The sequence below is a fragment of the Hemicordylus capensis genome, chromosome 4, assembly GCF_027244095.1.
Source record: "Hemicordylus capensis ecotype Gifberg chromosome 4, rHemCap1.1.pri, whole genome shotgun sequence".
Taxonomy (NCBI): domain Eukaryota; kingdom Metazoa; phylum Chordata; class Lepidosauria; order Squamata; family Cordylidae; genus Hemicordylus; species Hemicordylus capensis.
Window position 1 is genome coordinate 209,498,713 of NC_069660.1, and position 19,939 is coordinate 209,518,651.

At 41.4% G+C, this 19,939-nt stretch overlaps 1 protein-coding gene across 1 annotated transcript in view; it reads right to left on the reverse strand.

The window, feature by feature from the left end:
- The window catches only part of CAGE1 (cancer antigen 1), a 50,193-nt gene that overhangs the window by 21,584 nt on the left and 8,670 nt on the right, over positions 1-19,939 (reverse strand). Inside the window, exons 4-11 of the mRNA XM_053244404.1 lie at positions 18,164-18,645; positions 15,303-15,506; positions 13,438-14,652; positions 12,195-12,317; positions 11,397-11,546; positions 5,173-5,283; positions 1,943-2,023; positions 1,145-1,252 (exon numbers count right to left, since the gene is read on the reverse strand). Coding sequence (XP_053100379.1) covers positions 1,145-1,252; positions 1,943-2,023; positions 5,173-5,283; positions 11,397-11,546; positions 12,195-12,317; positions 13,438-14,652; positions 15,303-15,506; positions 18,164-18,645 — 2,474 coding nt within the window. The remainder of the gene's footprint in view (positions 1-1,144; positions 1,253-1,942; positions 2,024-5,172; positions 5,284-11,396; positions 11,547-12,194; positions 12,318-13,437; positions 14,653-15,302; positions 15,507-18,163; positions 18,646-19,939) is intronic.

The window sequence follows — 19,939 nt, forward strand, 5'->3', positions numbered from 1 at the left end:
ATTGTCTACACAGACTGGCAGCGGCTTTTCCAGGGTTGCAGGCGGGAATCTCTCTCAGCCCTATCTTGGAGATACCAGGGAGGGAACTTGGAACATAAATGCTCTTCCCAGAGCAGCCCCATCCCATAAGGGGAATATCTTACAGCACTCACACATAGTATCCCATTCAAATACAACCAGGATGGACCCTGCTTAGCAAAGGGGACAATTAATGCTTGCTACCACAAGACCAGTTCTCCTCCCTCAACCAGATATTTGTCCTATCCAAACATCTGGTTTGCAGGTGATCAATGCTTTGTTTTAGAGACCCACTAATCTGGATCCACTAATCCAGAAACTCATTCACAAATGAGTCCCTAAAAGCTCATCCGGGAAGCTTGTCACACAGGGCTTTTGAAGCCCTTTAGCTCGCATCTCCTCCGGAATGGAGGAGTTAGATTTACCCCGAAGTCCCTGCGAGTTATTGGGTAGCAGTTCACACACAATTCAGAGTTTTCACTGTGCATTAGAGTGTAACCCAATTTATATCCAGGGCTAAAAAAATCCACTATTTGTGTCGGGTTTTTGGGACAACTTCAAGTCTGCAGTAAAGTCTCCCCATAAACTCACGGTAAAATGTGCTGTGTGTAAAAGCCCCAGGAGCTTTCCCAGAGAGCAAGCTTTACTGTGGGTTTTCTGCGAGGCTTTACTGCCCCCAAAACCTGACACAAAAAGTGGATTTCTTTACTCCATATATAAATCGGGCTACACTCTTTGGGGTAAATTTGGCCCTGAGGAGCTGCAAACTAAAAGCCGGGTGTGAAAAACTTCCAGGAGCTATTTGTGGTGTCTTGTAAAGCAATCTTTTATTGGCTCTTTACTTTTGAGGTTAATTCCTCTGTTGCTTTTTGTATTAAAACTGATCACCTAGGGACGGCCCTGAGGGAGTGGTACGTTTTTCCAATAGACATCTAATAGAATCATACATCTAATGGAATTAGACCATTAGACATTTAATAGAATCAGACATAAATTCCCACTGAAAAGCTTCCAATGAGTTGTGCCAAACATAATAAGAACTCTGTTTTTCTCTTAATGGAAACAGTAATGCATCCCAAGGAAATTATTCCCAAGAGCCCTTTCACTCATCTCTGATTTTCCTCACCACACCATGGAGCTCATCACTTTGCTTGTGGTATTCACCCAGTTTTGTTTTCAGAAGATCTAGTAGGTTTGTGCCATTATCAGGTTCCTCTTGGCTAACCTCTGTAGCCTATGAAAAAATAACATTCATGGGAAGAGAAAAGCCTTAGATATGCTACTGCCTTTGATATGTTTGCATAATACATGTTTGCTATGTTTATTCCATAGCTAGGTCCCCCAACCCTGTCATTTGTCTGCATGTTATATTACAGTCCAACTGTACTGACCAGGATGGCAGGAGTTACTTCTCAATCTCTTTTGCTTACTAAATTTTGTCTCTAGCTGCTGGTTTGGCATCTCAGTGAGGGGAAAAAAAAACCCTTTAAAAACTCAGCTGCATACACAGAGACTATATCCTTAATATATTTAAAGGTTCACCCTCTTTTTCAAGGGCGGGGGGAACTGATGCCAGCAGGTAGTGGCAAAACCACAGACTGGTATGCAAAAATAGGAAGTTATATGAAGATTGCCCAACATGTTTTGGAAATGATCTTCCTCAAGGAAACAGACTTTTTTAAAAAAGTCTCCCATCTGCCTTCAGACAGAAGATACATGATATGATGTAAGAGCACAGAAAAGAAAGCAATCAACATTTGTGCATAATCATATAACTTGCAGCATCCACATTTCAAACGTGGGGAAATAAACAATAATAAACAATTCTAAAAATTCCATTGCAGTTATATTAATACCAACTGTTTCTCTCTAATCTAAAGGTAATAGGGTTAAAATTATTATTAAAAATCCAAGAACACCTCACCTCACCACTGTGGTCTTCAGAAAATGTTTCATGGAGTATTAACTTCTTTATTGCTGTAATGTCCTCCTTGTGTTTCTGCAACTAAATATTTATGGTGATAAATTATACAGGACAGGGAAAGATCAAAATAATATACTTTGTTCAGACTTTCTTATAGCAAATATAAATTTCAGCACTTAGAAGATGGGAAATATTTACTGCTATTGGGAAATAAGTTAACCATAATATTCAATCTCTATTGTCCTACATAAAGGAGGAGAGCTGGTTTTCTGGTAGCAAGTATGATTTGTTGCCTTTACTAAGCAGGGTCCATCCTGGTTGCATATGAATTGGAGACTTGATGTGTGAGCATTTCAAGAAATTCCCCTTTGGGGATGGGGGCGCTCTGGGAAGAGCACCAGAGAATGCCAGAAGGTTGCTTGCATGCAGAAGGTTCCATGTTCCCTCCCTGGTATCTCCAAGATAGGGCTGAGAGAGATTCTTACTGCAACCTTGGAGACGCCACTGCCAGTCTGTGTAGAGAATACTGATGGACCAATGGTCTGACTCGGTATATGGCAGCTTCCTATGTATGTACTGTATTTTTATAGATCCCAATGGATTATTCCTGATCTTGGGGTATCATCTATGTTTTAAGTTTATCATGGATTTTGTATGACAGATAATGATTGAGGTTGATGGTTAAATGTACAGCTGTTGGTACGTATGACTAGACTTTGGGGAAAGGAGACCATCTTATTATTCTTTTTCTATATAAACCATTTTGAGAACTTTTTTGTTGACAAGCAATATATAAATAGTAGTAATAACAACAATTAGTGCATAGTGGAACCTTGTAAAATCAATTTGCAGTTGCACTGAATTATCATGAATAAGACTTCAGCTTAAATAAATGCATAGACCAGTTTTCCATCAAGAACAGTGGTTGTGTCAAACCTCGATATAATAAATGATATTTTATGCATTGTGCATTATGGAGCTTTTCTCATTCTTTCCCATCAATTATTACAGATTAGATTTCGGTTTGGTATTATTAATTGTCATGTGATCCTATAGTTGAGTATAGTATAGTTGTATAGTAGAAATCTGGCTATTGCTGATGAAGATATCAATTGCTTTCTACCGAAAGTATATCTTTCGCATTTAATGCAAGATTAGATGGATTTTCTTGCAGCACTATTGTCTTTAGACAAAATAATGGATACTATTAGATCTATAAAATGTGAAAAATCCCCAGGGCCAGATGGGTAGGAGGGGGGCATTTTATAAGAAGTTTATTAATTTTTTAGCATCTATTTTGTTGGAGAATTATAATGAAGCATTTTTGAATAAGGTCTTACCACTGTATTTTAATGAAGCTTATGTAAAGGATATTTTGAAACCAGGTAAAAATCCTACATTATATTCTAGTTATAGACCCATTTCCTTCTTAAATGTGGATGCCAAAATATTAACTGCTGCATTGGCACGTAGATTGCAGTTGGTCGTTTCAACTCATCCTTCTCAGACAGAGTTTATTTTTGGTCGCCGGGGTCTGATAATATTAGGTTGTTGGTAGATACTGTGGCTTTAACTGTAGATAAGGAAAATCCAACTGTGGTTATTTCTTGGATGCAGAGAAAGCCTTTGATAAGATACATGAAGGGTTTTTGGAAGAGGTATTGATTAAGTTTGGATTCCCTCAAAGCTTTCTGGATTGAGTTCAAATGTTGTATGCAGCTCGCTATTCATAGGTGATTACCAATAGTGTCTCCTTCCATTAACTTAGATCCTGGTACATGTCAAGAATGTTCCCTATCCCCTCTTATATTTAATTTGGAATTAGAACCTCTGGCTAGTGTAATTAGATATTCTGAGAATATTCATAGCATTATACAAAGTGAGGTTCAGTATCAGGTTTATATGCAGATGGTATGTTATGTTTTATTGATAAGCTAGAAAAATCCATTCTGAACCTCGTTTCATTAATCCAGGGATTTCTGGTTATTCAATTAATTGGGATTAATCAGAGGTGATGCCTTTGGGTTTGAAGGATAGTATGGATAAATATAAGATATGGGATTTTAGGTGTTGCCCAGAATCTTTTGTTTATCTAGATATTGTAGTGGATAGAAAATAATCTCAGATGGTTAATTTGAAATTTTCAAGGTTTTTGGAGAAGATAAAAAATAATTTGGATAAGCGGTCCAAGCTAAGAGATCTTCTGATTTCTATACCCATTTTCTATTTTAAGAGGGTATATAGATTGGTGAGAGAGTTTTTGTAGCAAAGGGGCCCTCCTAAATTTTCTCTTGGTAAATTACAATTACTGGTGAGAGAAGGTGGGTTTAATTTCCCACATTTTAAGTTTACCACTGTGATCCTTGCACTTTTTTGTGGAGTGTTGGGTGGGTGCTACCTTCACTTACCTTTTTTTTTTAAAAGTCAACATTCTTGTCACCACAAAATTCTTGGCAGCCAAAGAGAGCCATATCATCAGGGCTTTGCTCTGCTAGACTGCCCCCCAGGCTTCTCCTTCCTCCCATCTTTCATTAGCTTTTGGGATGTTTGAAGTGGTCAGCTGCTACCACAGCTGCTCCTCTTGGCTCCCTCTGAATCTCAGTAAAATCCCCCTCCTCCCCAAAAGCTGTTACTAACACTGCCACTACCATGTTCCCACAAGGAGCAACTGCAAACCCACTCTGCCTGCTAACTGAGTAAAGAGACACCTTTTAAAGTGGTGATTCTCTTATATTTAGCAGGGGGAGAGCAACCGGCCCTATCCAGCCCCAGCACAGCATCCCTCCAGTGGCAGTTGCTGGTGTCTGCCTTATGTTTCTTTTTAGATTGTGAATCCTTTATGGACAGGGGACCATTTTATTTATGTCGTATTTATATTTCTATGTAAACTGCTTGGAGAACTTGAGCGGTATATAAATATTCAGAGTAGTAGTAATAGGATTACAATAGTCTACAAGGATTCACATCACAATGAAAGCAGTATAACAATGCCTTGTACAGTGAGTTGGTACAGTGGTACAGTGAGTTAGCCAGGAGACATTTAAAGTGCCTTCTATGCTCTGTCTGTGCACATTGCTGCTAGCTTAAAAGATAATAAAGCATTCTTTTTGATGGAAGGATTAATACTCACAGGATCTATTCTCAGTTGAGTTGTTACAACTAACACAAACCCTAACCTCTAACCATGTATGACAATGTAGAATTGTGAAGGAGTGAGGGAGAAATCCTACCTCTTTTTCCAACCGTTTGTTTTTAAGTAAGAGGCTCTTCATTTTTCTCTTCACTCCAATAACAGTTTCATTTTTCTTGTAATGTTCAGCAAGTGTTTGGTTATCTGTGTCCTAAATATAGAGATATAAAATTATATATAATGTCTTTGGAAGCCTATTAGTTGCCCAAGAATCGATGTTTTATTGGTAATAAAGGCTCAATTTCCTAGTCATAGTTATAGAGCAGTAACTCCTGAATTCTATGTCAGAGCGCACTAATGTACCATGAGAAAACTCTTAGCATGCCACAAGAAATGCGTAACTCAAGTAAAGTCTCCTGGGAATCCAAATTAGTCAACCACAGCGGGGTGTGTCCACTGTATCACACTGTGAGTCACTAGTTTGACCTTGCTGCATTTCTGTCAGGTGGCACTCCCAGATCAGTGGCTCATGCAGGAGCGCTAAAATGTGGCCTCCTCAGAGAGTGAGGCATTATTCTTACATTCATTAGAAATCAACCTTTTGTGATATAAGCATGGACTGTGTGTTCAGTTTTAATTCAGAACAAAAGTGTGCCTCAGCTATGGGGCTGTAGCTCAGTGGTAGAGCATGTGGCTTCCATGCAGAAGGTCCCCGATTTCATCCCTGAACATCTTCAGGTAGGGCTGGGAAAGGCTCCTGCTTGAAACCTTGTAGGGTTGCTGCCAGCCAGTATTGATAATACTTGGCTAGATGGATCAGTGGTCTGACTCCATATAAGGCAGCTGCGTATGTTCCAACCCTGTTATAGAGAAAAGCATGTAAAAATTATGAACACGAGGAGAGAAATAAAAACCAAAGGGTTTAATCCAGTCAAGGTGAAGCACTTTTAAGTCATAAATTTAAACAGTACTCATTACCACTCACATAACTCTTTCCCATTGAAACCCATGAGACTTCAATGTGCTTAATTTTGATAGGATCAGGCTCAAATTGATTACAGTGTTATATTACTATTTCTAAATTCAGCCATGAATTTGAGCAGATTACCCAGGCTTGTATTCTAGAAAGCCATGGGTTGCCTAGAATACATATTGGTAGCCAACTATGAGACTCATATAGTCATTCCTACATTATGTTTTTCACAGTTTTCAATACAGATGTATTCAGAACCATCAGTGTCATCCTGTGCATTTTTACTTGGAAGCAAATTCCACTGTGTTCAGTAAAACTTACTCTATTTAGCACTGAAGCCCAAGTCAGAAAAATAAAAATAAAATAAGAATCAAAACTTCCGTTTCACAATTAATAACATGATTATTAATTTAGAATTCCCACTACCCCTGACCAAAGATTTAACTGTGTCCCTAAGTATATTCCGGTGTAAAAAGTGGTGCATTGAGTTACTTTACAAAGCAGGAGTATTCAGGCAAAACTTGGCATCTGTAGATAATCAGGAAGTATGAAATTCAGAATGTCTTCAAAAAACTACAAAAAATTATCTACTTCCCCTCTGAGTACATTCTGGTGTAAAAGGTAGTACATTGAGCTAATTAAGTGGCAGGATTGTCTATGCAAAATTTGGTACCTGTAGGTCATTAGAAAGTGTGACTTTATTTTGCACAAAACTGTTCAAAATATATATTATACTAGCTGGGCTGGGCGCAGAGCATCTGCGCTTCTAGTTTGTCACCTGTTACCATTTTGTCGCTGCCCGCCTGTTGCCACCTCCTTCTTCCCCTGCCCGCCCGTTACTGCCTCTTTCTTAGCCTGTCTGTTGCCACCTCCTTTTTCCCTCCGCCCACCCACCTACCTGTCTGTCCCCGCTGCCTCCTTCCGCCCATCACCATTTTTGGCGCCGTCCCCCCCTCCCCCTGCTGGCCGGCTGCTTCCACCATTTTCTTCCCTCCCACCCGTGCTATCTAGCAGCTTTCCGAAACTCTCACAAGAGCTGCCACACATGGGATTAGCCACAGGTATGTCTTAGAGAAATATATATATGAAGAAGAAGATATATCAAACATATAATAAATATAATATAATAGATTTGCATTTATATACTACAAACTATTGAAACAATAATAAGATTTAATTTAAAACACACTCAAAATCAACAAACTCAGCTACAACTATTTCTCCCTTACTCTTCTGTCCTTAAAAGCAATTAGGCTCAGAATACAAGACTGAGTGGGAATGACAAACAGCAAATTCTGCCCTTGTTGAAAGATGATAACAACAACGAACAAGGCAATAACAATGAACTTGTGCTAAGTGCCTGGTAACACCATGGATAAGAATGGTCCAGCCCCCAAACAGTTTGCCAAGGGATTATCTAGCAACCTGCCCCCTGTGCAGATAGTTTATATGGATAAGCTGGCATCTCCACTGACCATAATATATGGGAAACAATAACAGTCTAATCTCTGTGTTGGTCATGGGTGCTGAGGAAAAGAAGATATGTCTAGAATTTCACCACATCAAAGAAAGTGTATTGATAAGGCTTTATTATGTTTGTATTGAACAATGTCAAGCATAAAGATACTATTTGAAGTGTAGCAAAGTGGAAGGTATACAGTACTCTGGTACTTAGAATCTAGCCAGAGATTTTAACTTCTGCTATTCTTTTCAGAGAGGAAATATGTTGCTTCAGTAAACAGGCTTCCCAAACACGTTTGCTGGTAACAACAATTCACTGGTGGACATTCTTCTCTGCAGCCAGTGTTTCCTCTAACAGGGATTCCCAGAGGTGGTTGACTACAATTCCCAGAATCCCCAGCCAAAGGCCACTGCAACTGGGAATGCTGGGAATCGTAGTGGATAACATCTGGGAATCTCTATTAGAAGGAACAGTGCCTGCAACTTTCCCCACTAGGATGTTCTCTCAGGGCTCATTTCCAGCCCCCAGCCCCGCCACCGCGCTGAGGGGAAATGGGAAGGAAATGGCAAAGGGGAAGGACTGTGGAGGGAGGGAATTTTGCAGGAGGGAGTGTTAATCATCTCTGCTACCCACCAGTGGCACTCTGCATGCAAATATTATTATTATTACATTTATATCCCACTCTTCCTCCAAGGAGCCCAGAGCGGTGTACTACATACTTAAGTTTCTCTTTCACACCAACCCTGTGAAGTAGGTTAGGCTGAGAGCGAAGTGACTGGCCCAGAGTCACCCAGCTAGTTTCATGGCTGAATGGGGATTTGAACTCAGGTCTCCCCGGTCCTAGTCCAGCACTCTAACCACTACACCACGCTGGCTCCTAATACCTCCCTGATCCCACATTAGCATTAAGAGACAAACACAGGGAACAAACCCATAAGGTAGGTTTGCTCTCAGTGCTAGTTGTGGTTTATTTAAGAGGTTGAGGGAGACCTCAGCCTTTCCATATGCTGTCAAGGTTGCTCTGTGATTCTCTTTTCTTCTGCAGCAAAACATTGCACAAAACAAACTGATAGGTAAAATTTTCTGTTGGGGAGAAGCAGCGATCAGACTCCTCTTTAGAAGGAAGGCAGCCATTCTTCTCCCCTACTTTTCACAGTCGTTCACTCATTATTACTTTTGGGTGCTTCAAGATGGAGGGAGATGGAAGTGATGGATGTGCTGAATCAGCATGTTTGGTACCTGCAGTCCACCTGGGGCTTGTGCTGATCCCCATGCTGACCACTGCCAGTCCAAATGGATGAGCAGGATAAATGCAGGTGGCACAGCACCAACTGTCGGTCGTGCAAAAGCAGCAACAGTTGCTCTAACCCCACCATGCTAGATGGTACCTCTCCCTTAGTTTCTGTCTAGTTCTAACGGTGCTGGGGGCGGAGGTGCCTGTTTTGAAGCACCCTTAGTGCCACACAATGAAAGACTGCCTGTTTGCCGTGGAGAATGGATGATCCACGTTTCATGGCTTACATCAACTCTTTGTGGGACTCACTGAATGAAGCAGCAATGGTTCCGCCCCTTTCCTTATACTTCCCCTTCCTTGAGAATAAAATCAAACACCAACCACAGTGCATCTTTCCTGGAAGGAATCAGATTTTTTGAATGATGAGGTATGGGATATAAGGAAATTTAACTGAATAGCATTGTCCCCCCTTATGTAGCCAGAAATTACTACATTTGAGCATTTGTGTGCATTACTAACATCTTGCTTAGTAATTGGCAAGCTCCATGCTAAACATGGAGCTACTCTGGCCTAAAGCAGGCATTCCATGTTTCCCAGTTAAAATGACAGCAAATGTTGGAGTGCACCTTTCCGCCTGAACCGGTCTTCAAATTTGTTAAGACATAATAGATACTCTTCATTAAGGCAGAAATTCACCAAGGGCATCTCAAGAAAGTGATTGGGGAAGCTGCACCAGTTGAATGTCTACCTTGATGAATCCCTCCCCAGCCCAATGCCCAGCTGAAAGACCAAGGCAAAGTGTGGCTGCATGAAGCCTCATTTATAAAGTCAGCATAATACAGGTTGAGGAGACTCTACAAACTCTTTACAGCTTATATGGCCTGGAAGTTAAGAAAGGCACCTTAACTTAGAATGCCCATGCTTTTTAGATCATGAGTGAAACTCTCATCTTAAACGGAAGATTTTTGGACAACTGAATAATATCATGCTAGCAAGCAGAAGGTTGCCGGTTCGGATCCCCGCTGGTACTATATTGGGCAGCAGCGATACAGGAAGATGCTGAAAGCCATCATCTCATACTGTATGGGAGGAGGCAATGGTACACCCCTCCTGTATTCTACCAAAAGAAAACCACAGGGCTCTGTGGGCAGCAGGAGTCAAAATCAACTTGATGGCACACTTTACCTTACCTTTCAGCTTAACATATGTAGTGAGGCATGAAACCACTGTCTTTATTTAAGCCCAAACTGAATCAAATCTTCAGATAAATTCTAATTCATACTGCAATCTTCCTTTGAAGTTATTTTGTTGTAGAATGGTGACTTCCATCAAAGTATCCTGTGGGACTGAAATGTCATCTCACTGGTTTCTGAATACTGTTATATTTATGTCAGATCTGTGTTCACCTTTTTAATGCATGTGGAAACTGGCCTGTTGTCCCATGTAAACAGCAGCAGAGCTTTGATAGGTGATATCATATATCACATGAGGGGTTGAGCAAATGAATAAGCCCCTAATATTATTAGGACTAGTAGCAATGTTGATGGAATGAATTTTGAGGGAACAGAGATGGCATCTGGGTTTGTTGCAGAGTCTGCTCTGTGTTTGTGACTTATGTCACCTGCTGTTCTGGTGAGTAGTAGCTGTTTCAGATTAGAGTGTTGTCTGTAAACAAGGACAGGTCTACCACCCAAGGCTTCTGAGAGGGAAGCGTCATTGTCCAAGATGGGCTCTGGGTCTCTATGCATCCTTCAGTCCAAAGAGAATGACTCCCTAATTGTGAATTATACGTTTAACATGAATGCCTAGAAAGCCAAGAATTTATTACTCTAGGGTGCAATCTAAACCCCACTGCATAGAATGGCAAATCTGCTATTGATTGGCATGGTGGTGGATTGTGCCCAATCAATATTTTATTGTTTTCCTCTGTTCATAGTGATAGGTGCAAAATAAAAACCGAGCTACATTTCCATTACTGGAAGTTTTGCCACTGTCCTCAGTAGCACTGATATTTTATCTGCCATTTTCAAACATTTATATTAATTTGAACTGAGTGACTGTGTGACTTGGGCAGGTAGCCAGGGTGTAGCTATAACTGAGTGGATGGGTTCATAGAACCCGGGCCCCCAGCTCCTGAGGGCCCCCCAGCTCCACCCCTCCCTATTTTCTTCATTCTCTCCCTCACTCCGAGGGGCCGCCAGGGACAGGGGTGAACATGGGCCCCCTCTCCCTTATCTGCACCCCTGCAGATAGCAATGGCATGATGTTCCAGAAGCTGGCCCTTCTGTTCTACTTTATGCTTCCCCCACTCCACCCACCTCAATAAGAGGCAGAGAATGTTGCACTTGTGTCATGTTTGATTGCCATCAAACATTGCCTAGGAGCCAGAGAATTAAAAAGTAACTTCATAAATAGTAACATACAAAGGCTCTGTCTACATAAAGGCGATCAATGAAAGCTGGAGGGAAGGGACTACAATAAAGACTGATTTGTTTTAGTGGCACAGATGAAAGATTTTTTATTTCAATCTTGTTGGAAATATACAGTGCAGCATATATCGGCTGTTCTGGATGGACCACAGGATGGACCACAGAATGCCTTGTATTTTAGATGTGATCAAGAAGACTGTTTTTGAAAAGGGCTGTTTTGCATTACCTGGCAGGTCAGTAATCCATCTGTAAGAGCCAGAAGACTCCGGACTTTTGACAAGAGGTGGGATGCTTTCTGAACATAGGGAGAATTGGAGTGGTCATCTTCACTGTGGAAGCTTCTGGTGGATAAATCAGAATGCATTGACTTCATGTCCTATTTTGAGAGTACAAACATTGAGGACTGTTAGATTACAAAGAAAGAAATCTGAAAACAAGCAGAACTGTGAGTACCAGTATCATAAATATGTTAAAAAAGCATTATGAAAACAAAATGTATTTTCAGATTTTCACCACCTACAGTTAGCATTGAGGAGAAAATGAGGTTTAAAGTGTGTGCGCGCGCACACACATGTGAAGAGAAAAGAGGTTAAAAGTTCATTTGTTTTGCTTTTGCTAAATGTAATGCATTTGTCACTTTTTTCCATTTGGAAAAAGAAAATGCAACAAGACAGAAATGGTTAATTTTACATCGTTTTACAATAATTTCAAGCAACCACTGCAGAACCTTTTAGATGTAGTACAGTCCAGTTTTGTGCCATGCAGACTGTACTCAAAGTGCCTATTAGCAAGAATTAACATTTCTCCAAGGGCATATTTACAGCCAGTCCCATGATAACAATCTGAAAATTCTGTGACATCAATCCAACACATAATTAGATCTGCTATAGCCCATTGAACTAAATGGATGTGAGTGAGTACACATGACCCAACTCTCTGCTGGATTCTAACAAATCTACAGAATTAAAACAAAACAAGATGTTGCTGTTATACAACAATAAACATAGTGATAAATTGACTGTACCAGAAAAAACCTTCCCAGAATGTGCATGTGCCACTCGATTATTTCTTCCTTCTTTCTCAATTCTTCCTGCTGTGATCCAATTTTATATCGGAGTAACTGGATCATTTGGTACTGCATGTGATCCTAGTATGAAGACAGAAAAATCACACCATTTTAGCTTTCTTGTGTACCTCTTGCATGCAAATGCTTTTTCATAGCTCATCCTCTCAACATTCAGAGAGGGTGTGGGAGCAAAATATTTGCTGCTGTTCTAAAAATGGTTTATGTCCCTAGCTGAAAGGTTTGTAAAGACAATTCTTTTTCCTTTTTTTTGGAAGAACATATATGATTCTTCATAAAGCACTGTACTTGCAGTAGCCCTGATCTTGTAGCAGAAGTATTTTAATTGTATAAATGTAATGGGGGTTGGGGCCAGATGAGAAACACCTGTTTGCTCTTGTTTTTTTTTTTTTAAAGGAGATTATGCTGAAAACATAGAACACGCACTACTACTTAATCCACAGGTTAAGAAAACCTGTAAAGCAGGGGTGTCGTGGAGGCGGTCACGCAGGGACAGAACGCTACTCAGCTTCTCTGGCCGTTGGGGTGGGCATGGCCATGGAGAGCACCTTCTGCACTTCTGAACTTGCAGCTACATCAATGTTACTGAGCTTTAAAAAGTTTAACTAGACCTAGATGTTTAACTAGAAGTTCCCTAATTTAACTAGAAGTTTATTTCCACCCCGCCATTTGCAATTTGCCATTGAAGTATATCTGCCCTCAATGGCTGGGCAACCTGGCAGGAAGGCATTTGCATCACTTACAACAAAAGGGTTGCAAATCTGCAGTGATTTCTCAAAAAGTGAATTATCTTTAGAAGTCCTTAGATATTTGTATCCAAACACACCCACCCACACCCACACCTTTAACCAAGTTAACCTGCAAACAGGCAGCACTGAGGAAGTGGTATGTATGTTGAGGGGTAAAAATTAACAACCTCTAACACAATGCACCATATGAAAGTTTCTCTGCCTCTCCCTTATAGGCATGCCTGAAGAGCTCTCTCCCTTGCTGCATGTGTTCAGAGGACAAGACAAAGGGTACAAGGAGCACTCTGCCGGTGTGATTATCTGGCTAGCAACTGTGGGAGTCAAGAAGCAAGACTAGAAGACCCTAGGCTTGCTCCAGAATGGCTATTCTTATAAAGCTGTACTTATAAATCTATAATACTACTCAGTGGCTTCAAGCACTTAGTCTCTGATACCTCTACTGTTCGTGACCCTCTGATCTGGTCATACTGCTCCTTCCACCTGGCAGACTCCAGCTGCAAGCAGCGATTTTGCTCTTTGTCTTTTGCAATCTGCTGCTGAAGTTCACTGCTTTCCATTTTGAATGCACATATCTGCTGCTGCATTTTCTCTGTCTCAGCCTGTTCATTCTCACATTCCACCTGCAGGACTTTAACCTGAGCAATCAGCTTATTGTACCTGTAGTCCAGCTTTTCCCTTTCTGCTAACCTCTCATCCTTCTGCCTCTGCAGCTCTTCCTGCAAAGACACAAAATGCTTCTCAGTGTCTTCCTTCTCTTTGTTCATCCTGTGCAGAGCTGAGATGGTGCCATTGACCTCCTGCTCTAATTTTTTTTTTAGATGGTTCAGCTCCTGGATCTCTTGCTCTTTTCTTTTGAGCATGCAGTCCAGTTCCGCACACTGGTTCATGTATTTGTTCTTCTGTTCCACCTCAGCCTTGTGCTTTTCTTGAAGAATGTTATGGTCAGCATCAAGTTTTTCCAACTGCAGCATCAGAGCTGACTTCTCAGCCCCAAAATCCAGCAGATGATTTGATGCTCTGGCTAAAGCATCTTGCATACTCTTCAGGCATCTTTCCGCCTCCTCCTTCTCCTCCGTGGCTTTGTTCTTTGCTTCTGTGAGATCAGCAATGTACCTTTTCAGATCCTTGATCACATTAATAAAGTTATGCTGTTCAAGAATGTCTAGCTCCAGCTCTTTAATCTTGGTCTTCAAGGAGACATTATCATAGTAAAGGTCCATGATTTGGGTTTGTTGCTTCTTCTGGTCCCACTCTAGTTCCTGGATGACTTTGTTGAAGTCTGCATCTCCTTTCTGAAGAAGCAGTTTCTCCTTTTGTTTAATCTTCTTTTCAAAAAACAAACTGTCAGACTGAAGATCCACTATATGGGTGAACTGCTTTAGCTGGTCCTGTTCTAAATCCTTAATGGCTCTGCTGAAGTCCATATCACCTTCCTGAAGCAGCAGTTGCTTTGAGCAAAGGTCAGAGGTATTTGCCTCACGCAGTTTTAGAAGTGCTTCAGAAGGATTCAAGCAGCTGCTGCTTTTATTATGGGATGTGAAAATGTCACCTGTGTCCCCTTGCCTACATTCTCCAGCCATAGCAAATGACGTCTCTGAATGGAGAGGCTTCTCCTCAGCGTTATGCTCTCCTTTGGTCACAAGTTCAACCTGTCTTGAAAAATTGACAACAACCAGCTCAGATCACTTGATAAGTAAAGAATTCAGGCAAATTGTCATGGGTGGGAAGTAATGAGATATTTTCCATTATAAGAAGACTGACACCTTCCAAACTGAGGTGGGACATTTACCCCCTACCCTTCCATAGTTTCATCTAGCACAGGGCTGCTCAACTTCAGCCCTCCTGCAGATGTTGGCCTACAACTCCCATAAACCCTGGCTACTGGCCCCTATGGTTGGGGATTATGTGAGTTGTAGTTCGAAAACAGCTGGGGGGCCGAAATTGAGCAGGCCTGATCTAGCAAGATTGCCTCTACTTTCTGAGCCTCCAAAACTTTCTTTCTCCCTGCTGTTAGATGCAAAGGCATACATAGGAAGCTGCCTTATACCAAGTGAGACTCTAGGTCCATCTTGCTCATTACTATCTACACTGACTGGCAGTAGCTCTCCAGAGTTTCAAGAGGGGTCTTCCCCAGCGCTACCTGAAGGTGTCAGGGATTGAACTGGGAACCTTTTATTGAAAAGTACATTCTGTGCTGCTGAACTGTGGTCCCATCCCTATAACCTGGCTACCACCAAGTGTTTCCTACTTTTGCATTTCTATATGATCAATATAATGTTATAAATAAAAGGCATCTTACATGTTCTGGTGGAGAGATGCTACCAACCACTTCCTTTTTGTTGATACAGTGTGTTAAGTTGCTCCTGAGGCATTCTTTTAAGTGCCTGCTCGACTGCATCAGGGTGCGAATGTAATCTAGGTTTTCATCCAAAGGATCTGGAGAAATAGTGAGCTCAGTGTCCTGGAAACTGTGTGTTGATTCAGTTTGTTGTCCAGTGTCCAACTATTAAAAAGGTGGAGTTAGAATCTGTTTGCTGAATGAGAATGAAAATATGCTACCACAAACAAACTTGCCAGATACTAGGTTCTAACAGACTGTATCTCTCTTACCATGAAAGCCCATGGGTAGAGTACTCTCCTTGGACCTGAGAGATACACAGCTGTGGGTTTTCCAGAACATTTTGAATTGACCCTTTTTCTGTGGGTGGGGGAAGAGAGAATTCCAGTACTTTAAATAAATAGATTCCAAACTTTGATGGGCAGCGTATCTCTTCCAAAACCTCAGGCAATGAAAAGCACCCCCAACAATTAAAAAGTGTTGAAAGAGACTGACCTACAGGGAACTACAAGGGACCCCCAGGAAAGCCCTCAAATACCTCCAGGAGTATACAAATCACAGCTTGGGAATTATTGCTCTAAATCAGTTGGAAGCTGGTTTAGCATGTTTATCTGATTGCTATAAATCAAATGTAGGCCATGTTAATTGTATATGCTGTATAAATATCTCAAAACATCTTCTCATCAGCCAGAAGTATTTGAAAGAAAACATCTGATGGTGTGTGTGTGTGTGTGTGTGTGTGTGTGTGTGTGTGTGTGTGTAAAATGCAGTAAAGCACACAGTGTAGAATCAATGTTATATTTAAACAAAGAATTCAAAGTTTACTTTGAAATTATGTTTGCTGAAATGTAATTATTTGAAGATATGGCTCAACATAGCTCCACAGCATGTTAAACTGTAAGAAAAAGTGAAGGCACTGAAAACTGTTAATGTATTAATTGTAGCATAACCAAAAAGCTGCACAATAGGTATATACTGTAGGTATTTTCTAGGTATAAACCCTTATCTCCTGTTTCCCCCATGCATTCAATCAACATGTGGAGGTGAGAACAGGGTCTACAGATATATGTATGAAAAGCCCATCCTCACCTTCCATGGAACATGCAGAGGTCAGGGGGTGGAGCCAGGGGCCTCAATCTTGCTCCCCCTCTGCAAGATGATTGAATATGTGTTCAGTAGATGAGAAGAGCAGGGGAAGAGCTATAATTGGGCGGATGGGTTCAAAGAAGCCCCCTCTCCCCTAGCTATGCCCCTGGAGAAGAGGGTTATTAGAGTCATCTGGGAAAAGTTAATTTCAATTGGTGCTGTTTCAATTCATTATGCTGCTATTGAACTTTACGAAACAATCATGCATTTTTATAAAATGGAAAAACTTCCATGGAAAAATACAGGAGTGGAACATTATTTGGCCCACATCAGTGGTGAGATATGGAGATGGCTGCTTTCTAAAGACAGATAAGCTGAGATTTCCTGAAAAGAAGTGGGGTCTGGTAAGGTAGGGCATTCTTAGGAATTAGTATTTAAGCAGACAGGGTACATAGTTTTTAGGTCTGTTTTTCAACGGAATAGAGGAGTTGAAGAGAGTTAAAGGTTTGTCAAATGACAATAACTTGAGGGAAATACTCTTACTGTTTTTCTACCTATTGTAGAATCTAATGTTTGGATATCACACAGAACTACAGTTAAAGCCTGGCCCCACATGATACCCTTCAGCCTTGGGAGTGCATGTTTCCCCCTGCTCTGCCTGCATGAACGTCTGCTTCTGATTTCAGTTAGAATAAACCAAGATCAGTCATGATATTGAACTGACCTTTCCTCTAATCCACTTACTTGAAATAAACAGTGATCTGTAAGCACAGTTTTGAACTGAGGTACAGATCACAGTTTATTTAAGTAAACAGATTACAGGAAAGGTCAGTTCAGCTACCATGGCTGATCTTGGTTTATTCTAAGCTAAACTGGAAGTAAATGCTCCAATGTGGACAAGGTGGAAGCACTTGCTCCTAAAGTTCAGGGATACTGTGTGAGATTAGGTTTCAACGGTGGTTCTGTGTGATGTGCGAACGGGCCCTTAAATTTTGTTGTACTGTGTGGACAAGTATTCTAGTTTACATGTTCTTTTTTGTTATGCAGCTGCCATTTGGGAGGTTGCTCAAAAAGCTTTGAATAATTCCTGCTGCATTCCAACTTAGCAGTGCTAGACATACAAGGGCAAGGGCTATGGCGAAGCACAGCTGGGGAGTGGGTAGGCTTTGTTAGATCTGCACATGCTCCATATCACAGATATTTGTCCGGCAAGTCACTGTTAGCAATACTTTCCTTTTCCTTTCATCGCACAAGTTAAATACTCTTGCGCTGGACAGTATTTAACTTTATTTAAGGATATAGCAATAGCATTTACATTTATATACCACTCTATAGCTGGAAGCTCTCTAAGCGGTTTACAATGATTTAGCATATTGCCCCCCAACATTCTGGGTACTCATTTTACCGACCTCGGAAGGATGGAAGGCTGAGTCAACCTTGAGCCCCTTGGTCAGGATCGAACTTCTAACCTTCTGGTTACAGGGCGGCAGTTTTACCACTGCGCCACCAGGGGATATGCGTTTTAATGCAGCATATCTTTATTCTAGAAAAGCCTGTTGGCATTTTACTGTCTTGTTTTGTTTTGTTTCTGGCCATAGTGACCCCACAAAAATAAGGTCCAACATGGAAGATAAGGAAGATACTATCCTATATGATATATCCATCCTTTTCCAATTGACTTAAGAATCTTCATCACTTTCTTCCATGTTTATGCACAGAGCTATAGGAGAACTTACTGTGTTTCCTTCATGGCTAGACATTTTTTCAGTCACATCTGAGTCATCCCATTTAATGATTAAATCTTCATCAGAGGAACATATATTTGTCCTGAATAAAGCTCCTGTGGGCTGAGTGAGAAAACTTGATACTTCTTTGATGGGGGATTCCTTCACAATGCAGTCCAATAATGATTCTCCCATGGTCACCGACATATCTTCTCGGGTAGGCACGTATGACATATCCACCAGTAATTGCTTGGATGGAATAGCTTGCTCAGTTGGGAGTTCCCATGATGCTTTTTGACTAGCAAAGTCTTCTTCCACTTTGCAGCCTTCCTTCCTCCAGTCCAGCATTCTGCATTGTTGTGCCGATTCTCCCTGGGGCAATAAGTTCTTACTGGTTTCCTTCCACTCCGTGGCAAAGGAAGCATCTTTGTTTATAGGGCTAGTTCTTAGAGTGTTAAGTGGTGACATTAGTTTCTCTGAAGCATCTTCAAAATCTACACATAATCCAAAAGAATAGTGGTAAATAAATCAGAGACATGTAATAGACCTCATGGCGCTATTCAGTTTTATAGGATTACTAGGCAGTTTCCCTGCTCTCTGAATGTCACCAGGCAGTCTCTAGGGGCCAAGGGCAACTCAAAATCAAGCCACAATAGTGGCTCTGTTCCAGGGCTGGACTGGGGGCACTGAGAGGGCGGTGGAATGTATGTGGGGAGGGCACCAGGTTTTGAGCAAGGAAGTATTGTGCAATAGCTCCCCCCCCCGCCGTGGGTGGAAGGGTCTGATGCAGTCAAACTAAACAAAGAAAACACTTTTGCAGACAATGCAACTAATCTGAACTCATCACTCATCACTCTTCTCTACATACTGCAGGCAGCCAATGTTGATTTTAAGGCTGCTATCCTACAACACTCCTACCAGTGAGCGCAAGTTTCACTGAACTTAGCGAGTCTTACTTCGGAGTAAACACACCAAGACTGCACTGCACAGGGCCACAATCCAGCCCAGGTTAAACAATTTTAAATTTGTGGGTGGATGACTGGTTTTTTAACATCTTTTTTTTTAAAGGCACAAATAAAAGCACTTATTCCATATTTACCTTGTGAGTTTTGCAATTAGTAATAAGAAATACTGGGTAGTGAGGGGAGAATCAATCAGACTTGGCTAGCTGCAACCTTTTATCTAGACATGAAGATCGGGGGTTGGAGGGGGACTTCTTGGAGAGATAGAAAAACTGAATGGAGATGTTGCATAACGAAGAAATGACTGAGACGCAGAAAGAGGAGGAGGGAGAAAGAAGATCAGACTGGATCCAGCTGTAGTTTGCCGAAAGTCAAAGGATCTGTCTGTCATCTAAGGAAACACACATTTCTGCGAACATGGACATGCCCAACCTTGCAACCTTTGCTGTGGCTACAAGGAAACCAACTGTCTTCTCATGTGGAGAAGGCAAAGGGGGACCCAAGGAGTGTAGCTCAGGGGTCATCCAAAGGAAGGGAAGGCTCAGGAGGCGAGAGAGGAAGGAGGAATTTTCCTTGGAGAGAGCTCTTGGTTGGTTCCCATCACAGTGCAAGCCCCACCCCTTGCCCAATAGGAAACTTTTGGTGCTCTGATTGATGGGCCTGAGCATGAGTCCCCCACTGGGGATGTTTCTCTCCTAGCACGATGGAGTTCAGCGGGGATTACAGGTGCAGAAAGTTGGTGCGTCTTTCCTGACGTTTGCTCCAGGTCGAAGTTACAACAGGTTACATCAGGGCGCCAGGGTGCACCAGGAATTGTCCCAGCGGC